General features: G+C 38.6%; 1 protein-coding gene across 1 annotated transcript in view; it reads left to right on the top strand.

Moving 5' to 3' along the window:
* grm8b (glutamate receptor, metabotropic 8b) overlaps positions 1-3076 on the top strand; it is a gene marked incomplete at both ends in the record, with an annotated part of 180833 nt that extends 177757 nt beyond the window's left edge. Inside the window, one exon of the mRNA XM_079260171.1 lies at positions 3027-3076. Within this exon, the coding sequence (XP_079116297.1) occupies positions 3027-3076 (50 nt within the window). The remainder of the gene's footprint in view (positions 1-3026) is intronic.
* Positions 3077-14435: the final 11359 nt, after the last annotated feature.

Below are 14435 nucleotides of genomic sequence, written 5' to 3'. Positions count from 1 at the left end.
AGATGGCTCAGCGCTTGATTCGATGTTCTGATCACAGCTCACATTGCTAAGGCATTGACTTTATGAGGTCTCTGAAGCTACCCTGCGGCATCAGGCATCAAAACAATAGCTAGACTTCTATCGGTCCTTGAAAATCAAGGTAGATGGCTGTTAGCTTGGTTTGATGTGCATGTCAACAGCAGGTTTGCCTCGAGCATCTGGACTTGAAAAAATGAAGTGTTACCTATATTTGGCCTCCAGAGTTCATACATCATGACCACCAGGCAGAACCACTGCTCTCAATCATAATCATACCTCATAGCTGCAGTGAATTTAAAGTTAAATCATTATTGATTATTTATGAGCAAGAAAATAACAATACACAAATTATTCTTGATTATTCCTCAACAGGAAAATAACAACACGCACACACACACACACACACACACACACACACACACACACACACACACACACAAAAGACTCAGCCAACAGCTTTAACTTCACATCCATCCTGACTCACTCTCTTCAAACATGTCATACACATGTCATACACTTTTGAAGTGAATTGAGCATTTACAATCAAACCATAACACCTTTACTAACAAACATAACTTCTTCACTAAAGAAAGGGACTTTGAGAGCCAAGCTATCATCAGTAATGAGGATTTGATGGCAGGTTTACTTTAAGTTTATTCACACGTCACATTAGAATACATCGGATGAAGCCAGGCTGTTTACAGCTTAGTAATTCACTTCAAAGCTGCTCCGGAGTCCATCAGGAGAAAAGAGGGAGTCGTCTGGATGTTTACACATCAGAGTTGTGCTGACTGATCTGTTTTATCTAATAAGCAGCGTGCACATCACTTGCACTTCCTCTGTCTTATTCAAAGTTGATGTTCCTTTTATCCTGTGCAGTGTGTAATGAGCAGAATAGGGCAGAAGGATTCGCCTGGTTGACACATTAGCTTTTATTATAATATGAATATTTGTGCTGCCGAGAGACACATTTCCTTTTTTTTCCATTAATAAATGCAGGACAGACTTCATATTTTAGTGACAGGCTCTCATCTTAGTAATGATGCTGTCTTACAGGTCATTTATTCTTTCGTTCATCCCATCTGATTCTACCTAATCTCTAAGGGGGACTTAATGTAACCTATTGTCCTGAGTCCCCCTTTTCATAGCATTAACGTATTGTATCTCCTCAATGTCTAACTGTGATAGAAGCTGCCATTTGCTAATGTTGTAATACTGAAGTAATAGTTGCTACAAAGTCCATGTAGATAGGAGATGTCAAAGTATTCATATATCTTCTATTCTCTTGAGGTAGTCCCACTTACTATGGTTACTAGCATAGTAGGCTACAATAGTGCCTTGACATGCCCAACACATCTTCGGTTGTGATGGTGGGACATTTAGGTGTCCAGAGGCAAGGTGGAACAAGAAGAGCTCGCTGCCTCTATGGAAGGACTTGATAATAAAAAGAATATCAATATTTATTGGACAAACCATGGGTGTTGCTTTGTGGAGAATAAAGGTGTTTAAACACCTATACCCACACTTTAAAAAAAAAAAAAAAGTGTGGGCTTTGGTGTTCCAGAAAGCACGTGATTGTTAAAACTGAGTATGTTAACCATGAGTTGGGGGGAAAACTCAGAGTTTTCCATTTCAAAAAAGTGAGGTAAATCTTACCCAGAGTCTGTTACCATGGTAACTGACTTTGTAAAGTAAACCTCCTTGCTGGCAGGTTCATCATGAAAAAAAAAGACATTTTATTTGGAAAAACTCCTTTTGTAAACAGGATTTTTCTTTGACAACACAGAACATTTGACAACGGTATCCAGAGTCATCATTAAGGACCTCACACATCTAAAGTCATAATTACATAAATGTGATGGCAGAAATCTCCCATCACACAGTATCTAAAGTCTCCTTATATCTCAGCAGACGGTTTCTCCTCACCGTCCTCTTCCTCCTCCAGCAATGAAGGAGATCATTCTGCTTCAGTGTGGTTGAAACAACCATGTCATAACATGATCTGAGTAATGGCTGCTTACAAGAGCAGGTTTTTCTACTATGGTTGGAGTCTCAGTTAGACATGGGGCACAATGTGATACAGGCATATCAAGTCAGTTTACTAGGTGAGAGAACACGTACTGAAAAAGGATTTGTTGGGATATAAAGTAATAGATGTAGAAATAACCACTGGATATTTTACTTATCAACCAGTGTGAAATAAAAATAGAAGATGTCCAATCATGATCAATTAATAACCTTACTAAATTTAAACTTAACTTTCAGTTTCCTGCATGTATGTTTTCCTCCAGTGGGATTGAATCTAATTAAAATTAGGATTTTATTCTGTTCACCAATATTTCAACATACATGTTACAGTTTTAATTAAGTTAGATATTTGATCAGCAGACACATGGGTTCAAACTTCCACTCAGACATAGCCAGCTATTTTCTTCCCATGATGCTTATCTCTACTTAGAAGCAGCGTTTTATCTAATTTTATAAAAAAAAAATAAAAAATAAAAAAAAAACCTCCTTGTGTTGGCTCATGCATCAGTAAAAACTTCTCCCTCCATTGGGTAAAACAACTAGCTTTTTGTTAGTGGTTGCCATGGTGAATCCAGGCATTGGGGCTCCATTAATAATGGGTTTGTGGTGTGGTTCTTAACTCTGAGTACAGATACTCAGAGCTGATTCAACCTCAGAGTTAACCCAGAGTGTCTGCATATTTCCCACGTTGCTTATTTTAAACATTTCGTGCATTTTGTATAAACTAGAGCAGCCACTGCTCTAGTGGCTCTGCGTTCCTCTCTTTGTCAACACAGAAGCTGCCTCTTCCTCTCCTGTTGCCCAATGAATCAAGACAGATGTCAGTGATCAGCTGATCAACCAGCTTCGTTCTAATATTCATATATATGTTATGGTTACCAACAACTTTAGAGCCATGCTGTTGCTTAATTAGGATAAATCTGGAGACATTTTAAAGTTTAATTTTGGGACCAATGTGCTATTCTCTTTGCTGTTTTTAGTGCCACCGACAAAAACCACCTACGTCAGCTACACTAACCACGCCATGTGAGGAGATCACATCTTCAGCAAAACAACGTCCTGGAACATTTAGACTTCCGTTAGACCCTGAGATGTCACTACAGGCGAAGACAAAGAAGAAGATACTCTGACCAAATGGAAGGATCAGGGAATAAAACTAACTGAATTAACTATGAACTAAACACACGCATTTGTGGTGTTTTCCTTTTCTGTTTACATGGAGGCAGGAAATGGCCTTAAATGGCACAAAGAGCCTGAGATGATCACAACTGAAACTGAACCAAGAGACCATGAGCAAATGAAAACTGAAAAGAAAAAGAAAAACCATTTAAATAGTAATTCAAACAAGAAATTGTGGGGACCAACGATATCTGTTGTTATTCTAATTGTATGTTTTTAAAAAAAAAATATTGTGGTTGTGATTATATCTGATTCTTGTCTCATGTCGTTTGTCCATTGACCTGCATTATGAGATGAGTTTGTGGCTGTTTTGGCAAACTAAAAGGTGTTTATGGTTGTAAAATATCAAAATGATATGGTTGAATTGGAGCATGCCCTTTTGATACAAATGATCTATTTATAATAAAGGAATGTTTCAAAAATTTGTGTTGAGCCTGTTTGAAGAGAAATTAACATAAAACATGAATATATAAGGAAAATTCCGATAAACAACAGTACAAACACATGTAGATCTAAAAAATGGGTTTTGTTTTGTTTGTTTTTTTTGTGTAAAACTCCTAAAATTTGAATTCTGATACTTTTACTGCAATCACTAGAAGCAGGAAATTTTTACACAAAAAGTAAATTAATCACTAAGTAAACAAAAGGTTTTTCTTTTTGTATTTGTTTTGTATGATGATTTGACATGTGAACATGGTCAAGGTGATCTGATGATCGAACTCAAAAGATAATGACTTATGTAACCAAAAATACAGCAAGAGAAGTGATGTCACAACCCCCATGCCGCTACCACATGACACATATGCACAGTTCTTCATACCAGTACGCAGCAAAGAAACCAAAGAAAAGCAACTTGAAGAGCAATTTTCTGCCTGTGCTTCAGCAGTTAGCAGGTAAGCCTGTTTGTAAGAAAATATGTTTATTTTTGCAGTTACCTTTCAAATTAATCAGTACATTTTAATCATTTGTTGTTTTTTTTTTATTAAGCAAACGTTTTAACGTGGGTAAAGTAGGTATATTTGAGAAGCACTGTGGTGTAACCTGTGTACAGTGGAGAAGATGGTTCGAGTTATCTATCATGGAAATCATTCTGTTCAGTAACCACATCTCCTCCAAAGTTACAAAGATGTCTAGTTTGCACACACTGAAGCCAGCTGTCTTTATTAGTTTGATTATTCTATTGGTGTTGCTGGTTCCCATGCTGCTTTGCCAACACACAGCATCAAAGAGAAGCACACTGGTAATGACAAACTGATAAAAGATTTCCAAAATCTTGCTGCAGACATTGAAGGATCTGAGCTGCCTCAAAAGGTAGAGCCTGCTTATTTCCCTCGTGTACACAGCATCTGTTTGATTTCCCATCCAGTCTGTTGTCGATTGCTACTCCCAGGTACTTATAGATCTTCACAATCTCCACATCATTCCCCATAATCTTCGGTAGCAATGAAGGAGTCATCTTCCTCTGAAAGTCTTTCACCATCTCTCATCGGTCTTGGCCACATTCAGATGCAGGTGATTCATGCCAGCACACTATAAAATGATGATTTACCACCAGCAATACAAATTAAGACCACTTGATTCTCTGGAGCTCAACTAATTTGGATATGCAGCCTCACAACTCTCTGAACTGATTCCCACTATTTTATGTTTCACACCAAAACATAATAAGGACTTTAAATTACTTTACAGGTCTTCTGGCCCATCGGTCCTCACTCTCTCAGAATCTGATAATACTTAGTGACTTCAACATTCATATGGATAATCACAATAATCATCTTTCCAGAGACTTTGGATGTGTTTCTTTCTCCTGTTCTGCTGCACGGTTCACCCCCTCCCTGCGCCAACTCAAAGCTAAAGGGCACCGGCTTGAATGCTTTGCCAAGAAAACTGGACTCACCATTCACCAAGGATATGCACAATTGTCATTTTCCTTTATATAGGGACTTTATTGCTTCAGCAAAGTCTACATACCACTCTGGTTTTATCTGGTCCAATGAAGGAAATCCCAAATCTCTCTTTTCCGTGTTCAATAATATTACAAGACCCCCAGACTTAATCCCTCCTGATCTCTACTCAGCGAACTTCTGCAATTTCTTTCTCTCCTTCCTTGTCTCAAAAATCTCCAACATCCACCAACAACTTGCCTCTGAAGGAGCTGCTGCTCCTGCCGCAAACTCTTTACCTCCATCTTTTTCCAACACCCACCCATTGTCAAGTTTTGGTCTCCCTTCTCCAACTGACATATCTGAAGTGATTCAGAAATCCAAACTTTCTACCTGGCTGCTTGACCCTCTCCAGACAGTCTTAGTCAAGGCTTGTCTCCCTTCCCTGGTTCCTAACATCACTACCATATTACACTCCTCCCTCAACACTGGACATGTTCCATTGGCCTTCAAGAAAGCTATTGTCAATTCGATCATCAAAAAACCTGGTGCTGATCTATCTGACCTCAATAACTTTTTCTGATTTTCCAATCTTCCTGTTTTCTCTGAAATTCTTGAAAAGGTTGTTGCCTCCCAGCTTCACAAACACCTCACTAATAATTACCTGTATGAACAATTCCAGTATGGCTTCTGTCCTCTTCACAGCACAGAATCAGCTCTTTTAAAAATTACCAACAAGTTTTTGATGGCATCTGACTCCGGTCTCCTCACAATTCTCATCCTCCCAGATCTTGGTGCACCACTTGACACCATTTCTCGCAACACCCTGCTCAATACACCGGCATCCTTCAGAGTCTCCCATAAACCTCTCACTTAGTTCTCCTCCTATCTCTCCAGCCGCACACAGTTCATTCAACTTAAAGGCCACACTTCAAAATCATTTCCCGTCATGCGCGTGTTAGTGCTTAGTCTTGAGACACCTTCTATTCATCACTTATGTTCTCTCCCTCAGCCACATATTCTGTAAATATAGTATTAACTTACATTTCTTTGCAGATGACACACAGCTCTACATCTCCTCCAACCCTAACTCCTCTCTTCCTCCTACCTCATACTCTGACTGTGAAATCAAAGCACGATTTCTCTTCCAATTTTCTCAAACTCAACAGCAGTAAAACAGAAGTTTTACCTGTCAGCACACCCTCCACTTTAACCATGTTTTATAGTATCTCCATCAATATTGACAGATGCTCTATTTCCCTCTTCCCTCAGAATAAGAGTCATCATTATCAACAGCACACTATAATTTAAAGAGCACATTAACAGCGTCACTCATTTTACTAATTTCCACATTCAAAACATCAACCGCTTGCATTCATCTCTCACTCTGCACACTGTTGCCATCTTTGTCCACAGACTTTTCACATCACGAATTGATTACTGTTCCTAACTTCTTTTCTGTCTTTATAGTAAATCACTTCAAAAACCTCAAGAACTCAACCACTTGGATCATAACTCGTACCTTTTCTTTTGAACATATTACCCCTGTCTTTCAACAGCTCCACTGGCTCTAAATAAAACACTGAATCAACTTCAAGATCCTGCTCCTCACCTACGATTGTATCCGTAAACTGGCCCCTCCTTGCCTTGCCCGATCTGCTTTACATTGCTACTCCCTCCTGTACTCTTAGGTCATCATACTGCATTCACCTTACAGTTCCCTCTGCCTGTCTCACCACCATAGGGAGCAGAGCCCTCAGTAACTTTGCCCCCCGGCTCTGGAACTTACTCCCATCTGAGCTTCGGAACATTGACTCCCTCACATTATTTAAATCTGAACTTAAAACTCATCTGTTTAAACTGGCCTACTTTCTCTAACCCTTTTAACTGCCTGCTTTGTTTGTCATTTCCTAATGTTTTTCATTTTTATGTCATTTATTTTTCTTTGTTCGTAAAGGGACCTTGGGTATGGAAAGGTGCCAAGAAATAAAATGCATTATTTTTATTGTTACAAACCCGTAGAACCCACATTCTGTACTCTTCCTCCCTTTCCTCTCTTATACACCCAACCATGGCCGAATTATCATAAATTCCTGAATGTGGCAGGACTCAGTGTTGTACTGAAAATCAGGGGTGTAAGATGAAAAGGAAAGAAGAAAGCAGTCCCCTGAGCCACCAAATCACGTCAGACAGGACACTCCCAGATGCAGAATCTGTGGCTTTCCTCTCTGGTAGCTAGCTTCTAACAGTAAAATGTTGAATGGTAGAATAAATGGTAACTAATCTGCATGTGCTAACACGCTGAGCACACTGCCTGGAGAATTTGTCTGTAATTCTCAATCTATCATGTAACAGCGGCCACATTGCTGCTAAAATGTTCAAAATATCAAGAATAAAATGTTTTGTCACCACAACTCATTTTCAGTGGCGTTCCTCATGGCTCAGTCTTAGTGGCCCTCTTCTTCGAAATTTATCTTCTTCCCTTTGGTTCCATTTTTGAGTGATACATTATACATTTTCATGTCTATGTGAATGATATCCAGAACTACCTTTCCACCAAATCCACTTCCCCCTTTTTACTGTCCAACTGCTCATCAGAAGTTAAAACTTGGAATGCTCAAACTGTGTTCAAAATCAACAGTGATGAAGAATTATTTTTTCTTGATGTTTCATAATGCCTCCTAACTAAATGCCCTATGTTCTTACTTTTTGTCAATAACTTTAAGGGTCCTAACTTCCCTCATCTCTTTCCAATCTATGAGGAAAGTGCTTCACAGGCATACATTGGAGCATCAGAGTCAGAGTCTTAGAGCGACTTCTTGAAGACGTTTCACCTATTATAAAAAAAAATCCTTCATGTCAGAAATAAAGACTTCAGATAAGAGGTGAAACATCTTTAATACCAAGAATATAAGACCAGCTGCTGTTATTCAAGCTCTCATTGGTAAAGCAGAGTGGCTCAGGAGGTCATGCTTGCCAAAGAAATATTGTGCTTCACAAGAACATGAATTTATAATGTTGATGAAAAATGTATAGTTTATGATTAAACCAATAAAACCTACTGAAACATTAAAATTTCCCTTTAGCAATTAATAAAGTATGTCTCATTGGATTTTATTTAATTATTTAATTTAATGTAATTCTCACCCAGTTCTTACGTCCATCAACAACGCCATTCTCACCCTTGCTCTCAATTTCTTTAATTCCTATCCAGATTACCACTTAAGTCAGTTCATAAACCCCAATAAGTTCATAATTCTGCTGTCTGACTCATTACCAGTCTGTTATCAAAGACATCCTCCTATCTGCAAACATATTCACTGGCAGTGGGTTCAATATTATGATGATTTCAAAATTGTTTTACTCACCTTCAAAGCTCTCATCATCTTGCTCGGCAATTTCTTTCTCGTCCATTCTTATGTTCCACCTGAGTTCTCAGATCCTCCTCTTTTTGTTCTCCTTTCCCCTTACTGATCAATTCCCAGCTTGCTTCTCAAGCTCCCTTAAGTTTAACACGACTGAAAATAACTGTTGCAGTCAAAATTATTCAACTTCCACTGGAAATTAGGCTTTTGACAAATTGTAAAAGAGCGACTGCTTGCAAAAAACAAATCAAACATGAACCGTTGAATCAATATAACAACATCATAAGTGGTTTCTGAAAATTCAATAGAGAATTCCACTTTTCATAACTAGTCTCACTTTCATTACAGTCATTTTTAGTACTTAGTAGAGCACCATTTTGCTTTTATAACCTGCTGCAAACAGGCTGCATAGTCCAGACACCAGCTTCTGGCAGCGTTCGTGTGGAATCCTAGCCCATTCATGGGCAAGGCTCTCCAGTTCACTAAAGTTCCTGAGTTTGCATGCTGCAGCAGCTATTTTTAAATCCCACCAAAGATTTTCAATGGGATTTAAGACGAACGACTGTGATAACCACTATGATATCTTCCAGAACGTCTTTTCAAACCTTTGGTGGACTTTGAAGATTGCTTAGGAACATTGTCCTGTTGGAAGGTCCAAGCTTCAGCTTCAACATGGGCATGTCAAGCTTCCCTGACACTCGATTGAATCCATCTTGCTCTCCACAAGCTGTAGGTTTGCAAAATGTGCTTGGGTATGATTCATTCTTCTTGATAGAGACCCCAAAAGTTTGTGTTTTGTTTCATTACTTCACAATACAACATTCCAAAACCTCTTTGGCTTATTTATGCATGCTGAACAAATTGGATAGGGCTTTTCTTATGCTTTCGGGTCATAGTGGTGTACATATCTATATTTGCTCAAGTACCAAGAGGAAGAAGTGTAAGCTCTGATCACTTTAGTGAGCAAGAACTATTTTCATAGGTAACAAGGAGACAGTTGAGGAAGAAGGATGAAAGGAAAAAACAATAGCAGGTACTGCTGGTAACAGCTGCAAGTCAGGAAATAAACAGTAACTCAATCCACACTGGATTTGACCTTTAACACCATTTAAACATGAGTCTGTCAGGAAAGCCGGCACAGGGTGCGCCTCATTAAACTTAGAAAAAAAAAAAACAAGACAGTCGATGGGATCAATAAGCGCTGTGCAACAGGAGAGGTCAAATCAATATGAGCTGCCAGAGACAACCCCTCATGCATGTAATGAATATTTCTGCATGTCTTGGCAGAAAAGAAGACAAGAGCAGGTAGAAGCTGAGTAATGAAGCCTCCAGGCATCCTGTCTTCATTTCCCTGGATACATCTCTTATTTCTTGGATTTGCAGTAAAGTGAAGAAGAACTTTTATGTATTTAAAACATGGCTCTGATGAGTTTCTGCACACAGATGTCATCATGGTCTACAGGGTTTTGGTTCTGTTGAGTTCTGTTTAATATTTTGGATTCAACTGTTGTAGCATTTTATCGGTCTTTTCTGTGGCTTTATGTTCAGGCCAGGGGTGGGCAACGTTGGTCCTCGAAGGCTGCAGTTCTGCAAATGTTCGGAGTTTCTCTGCTGCAACACACCTGACACACATCAGACCTAATTATCAGACTTGTGCAGAGCTTGACATCAAATTCCGCACAAGTCTGCTAATTAGCCATTGATTTGAGTTAGGTGTTGCACCAGGGAAACTCCCAACACTTGCAGAACTTCGGCCCTCGAGGACATAGGAAATCCTATAACTCAGTGCTCCTCTATGGATCCTGGAATGTCTGAAGCTGCATAAGATCAACAGCAGCCTAAGAGCTTTTGTTGCAAACTCAATGAGGCTTTGTCAGACCACCTTGGATGCTAACTTCAAGCCAATTGCACAAGTCTCCATCAAACATTGCATATATCGAGGAGATGCCCTGTCCCCACTGCTGTTCTGTATGCCTGAACCCCCTCAGCCAAGTAATCAGCATGACTGACTATAGCTACCAACCCAGGAATGGGCCCACCGTCAGTCACCTCCTCTACATGGATAACATAAAGGTGTATGCTCAGAAGGAACGAAACACTGACTCTCTGACTCCACCAGAATCTACAACTGGGACATCAAAATGCTGTTCAGACTGGAGAAATGTGGCCGAATGGTAAGAAAGAGAGGGAAGGTAGCCCATGCGGAGGGTATTGCACTCCCACAGGGCGGGATAGCGGATGTGGAGAAGAGCTACAAATGCCTTTTAAAGTTAATTGTATATTTATAGATATACATATAGATATATACACACAACAAGTTTCCATAGTCCTCACATCTATCCAGAATCAGAGTTTCTTTTAAGTTTGTCAGCTACTAAACTAATTTCTGTATGATGTCACTTTTCTAGCTCCTTTATTGTTGAAGGAATTCCAAAATACTTTCCATTGTCAATCAAATAGTGTATTCTTCTTAAGGAGCTGGTCGCTGAATGGTCAGCTAGTTAAATCTCTCAAGATGATAGCAGATGGAACATCAAGTCTCTCTAGTTCAGTGTCAGAAAAGTCTCAACTATTAAAATTGATTTTTAAATACTATTTCTGTCTCTGAATGTTGTTCAGCCTGTGGGAACAGAGAAATGTCTTTACAACCTGGATCTGTGCCCACAGAGGAAAAATCAGCTGAGCAGGTTGGCAGAACAATGCTCATATTTGTTAAACAAATGCCAGGCATTAATTAGCTCGAGGACAGACACTGCCAAAACAATCATCTAAAGAAAACTCACAATGCTCACCATGGAGTCTAAACAAAATCATTTACATAAAAAGACTGGTTAGCTGCATTTTTGTTGGAAAGAAAACAAACTTAAGTCTATTTGCAAATCATATTCTTTAATCAAACCAGTCTGACAATAAGATGTGGAACAGAAGTGGTCAATATAATGGTATAAATGAATTTTTGTTGCTTTAACTATTTTTTAAATGATGTTATTTGTGTCACACTCCGTTTTGTTTCATTAGTAGAAAAGGCTGGGAGGGTGTTGTGGTGCCACATTAGCTACCAAACCAAATATGGATGATTAAAATATTGCTAAGTATTAAAAACAAGTCTCAAAATCACAGAAATTAGCGTAATCCACTCTAAACCACTGAGGGGCATTTCCTCTGTGGACACATAGCACTTCAGCTGAACTAACTTCCCTAGAGGAAAAACACAGCTGTGTTTAACAGAATGAAACCCTTTTAATGTAAAAATAATTCTTCTCTCTTTCTGCCTTAATGACCTTTTTTTTTTTGTTTCATTTAAAATGGCCAGTGGGTTCATATCCATTTCCAGATCTAATAGGTTGATTTACAAAAAGTATTGTTTAGGAGTCAAGGGTCTTACTAAGGGGCTCACTGTAATTCTGTTGCCAGCTCGATGAAATGATCAGTGATCGCTTAATTAAGTCTCAGGAATGATTCAGATTGGACTGGTCATGTCTGCCACGATCAGCTTGGGGTGTCCTCCGTGCACGCTTCACTCTTGCAAGCTCTGCTACAGATATATAATGAATATAAGTGTGCCATCATGTGAACATGTGAAACATGCGAATAAGTTCATCACATTTCGGTATGTTTCCACAACAGACAAAGAGCTAACTTACCAGTCTACTAATACTGAGGCAAAGAGAGAGTGGGTTTTGCATCCACACCGTTCTTTCAAGTAAATTCTTTGTCAGGGTGGACTTGTGTCTTTCCTCTGGTGTGCTCTCTTTCCCTCTTTCTCTTTCTGGCCTGTTCAGAGACCGTTTACACCTTCTTACTTTGTTCAGTCATGACTAACTTTATTTCAAAGAGGAGGAAAAACTAGCATAAAGCAGATCCCTCCGTGTTTATGGAGTGAAAGCAGTAAAGCAAAGCGTTCCAGGTCACATCCCTTTAAACATGAACCTGCATTCAAAGTATAGAATGTAAAAATAGTAAAGTTTTGATAAAGTTACTCAAGCTGAACCTCACAGATGGATAATTGTGAGGAGATCTGGATGGGAATGATAAAACATAACATGTTTTCTTTAAAGTTTAGGGTAATAACTACTCATATATCTAGTAGAGGAAGACTTCATAACTTCCAGCGGATACTACCTCTTACCTCAGCACAATCTCAACATTTTATATGGTGTAAAATAAATGTGAACAGGTACATTATATAGATATTGCATCTGTAAGCAATAGAAGGGGAAAGAGTCTGATGTTGGCATCTGCTATGTTCGAACATTGACTGGAACTGCTAGGAGGTCAAACTAATGTTTTAATGGCAAAACAAAAGTTTTTTGTTTGGTATTTTACTTTGAAGGTGGACTATGTAAGATTTTCAATATTTAAATAAAAATTAACTAATAAAACTACAATCATAATTACATAGTTTTTTGATCGAGTAGTTTCCAGTCTGTCCATATTTGAAGCGTTATTAAAGTCCAAGTTTAATTAATGACAAATGACAAAAAGCACTTCTTTTTTTTTTTACTGTTAGGCAAATATTTAAGAAGGGTCTTTGCCATTAATTAAACTTGTGATTTAATAACACATCAAATATGGACAGACTGGAACCTACATGTTTTAAAAAACTATCTAATTATGATTGTAGTTTTTTTATTTTTTTTAAATATTGAAAATCTTACATACTCCACCTTTAAGGAATACAGAACTACTACACAACTTTTGCAGTTTTTCCAGCAATGCACCCCTTATCGTTGGCTAATCCATAAAAATGCAGTTGTAAGACCAAAAGTTACGCAATGTATTTTTAAATGCAGCTGCATTTGGATCTGTGTTTTTCTTTCCATAAACACAGTGTGTGATGTTGCGAGTCACTTTAGTCATACACTGTTCAACTTCACCTTGGGGTCAGATGGAGATCACATTTAAGCTATGGCATCAACAACCATGCAAAAACAAAATCTGACCTTTATAAAAAATATAAATTGAGCATTAAGACTTGCAGTTTGAACAAGCCCACATTTTAACAGTGGGGGTCAGTAGGCAATCTGGATAATGGATAAGGGAGCATTGGCTTGAAAAAGATTGGAAATCACTGAAAATGTAAGTTTAGCTCCAACTTCTGCATGTCAACCCTTAAAACCCATCAAGATACTTACATAAGCTATCACACTAACACTTTTAACAGTGGTATGACACACACACACACACACACACACACACACACACACACACACACACACAAAAACCCTGTCAGCAATTCTTCTGAATGATAACAGCTGCTCAGCAGGTTCAGTTCTTTCCTTTTCCCTATTTTAGCGAACCCGACTGATACTACTGGGGGAAACATCAGCTTAATTGGATCTTTTCACAGACATGACGGCACTTCTCATTGGTAAGCACTCTCATCTGGATGCAGCATGTGCCCCTTTAGACATTTACTACCTGAATAGTTTACAATATTTCAATGAATCAGCATCAAGAGAAGAATTAGATTTAGTTTGGTGGGGTCTAGTCCATCTTAAAGTATTGTATTGCCTGCTTTAATTTGACGTAGCATTGGCGTCATGAAATGCAGATGAGGGTCAGGAAGTAAATGCAGCCACACAAATCCCTGTTTCCCCCGGCGTCAAAATGCCTAACTTCTGTATACTGAAACTGCTCTTATTGGAAGAAAGATAAGCATTTTATAATGTCCCAAATGTAGTGTGTCACATGAGAGTTACTTAAATAAAACAACCTGAGAATTCACAGTTTACTTCCTAAATTGCAGCACTGCGGCCAAAGCTAGACAGATAACCAGATAAAAACTGCATCGAGTTCAACATAAAATAGTTCCTATACTATAGCATATTCACACACGCACCATTTTCTTCTTGTAATCATCAGACCATCAAAACCAGAGCAATAAATATTACTGTTAATTTAGATACAGTGGAGGGAAACAGGCAGCTCTATAGAGGATTGTACGGTGGCCCTGAAGGGT

The sequence above is a fragment of the Telmatherina bonti genome (assembly GCF_933228915.1).
Source record: "Telmatherina bonti genome assembly, chromosome: 2".
NCBI classification, from domain to species: Eukaryota; Metazoa; Chordata; class Actinopteri; order Atheriniformes; family Telmatherinidae; genus Telmatherina; species Telmatherina bonti.
The sequence above is the reverse complement of the archived record's forward strand: the minus strand, read 5'-3'. Positions and strand labels throughout refer to the sequence as shown.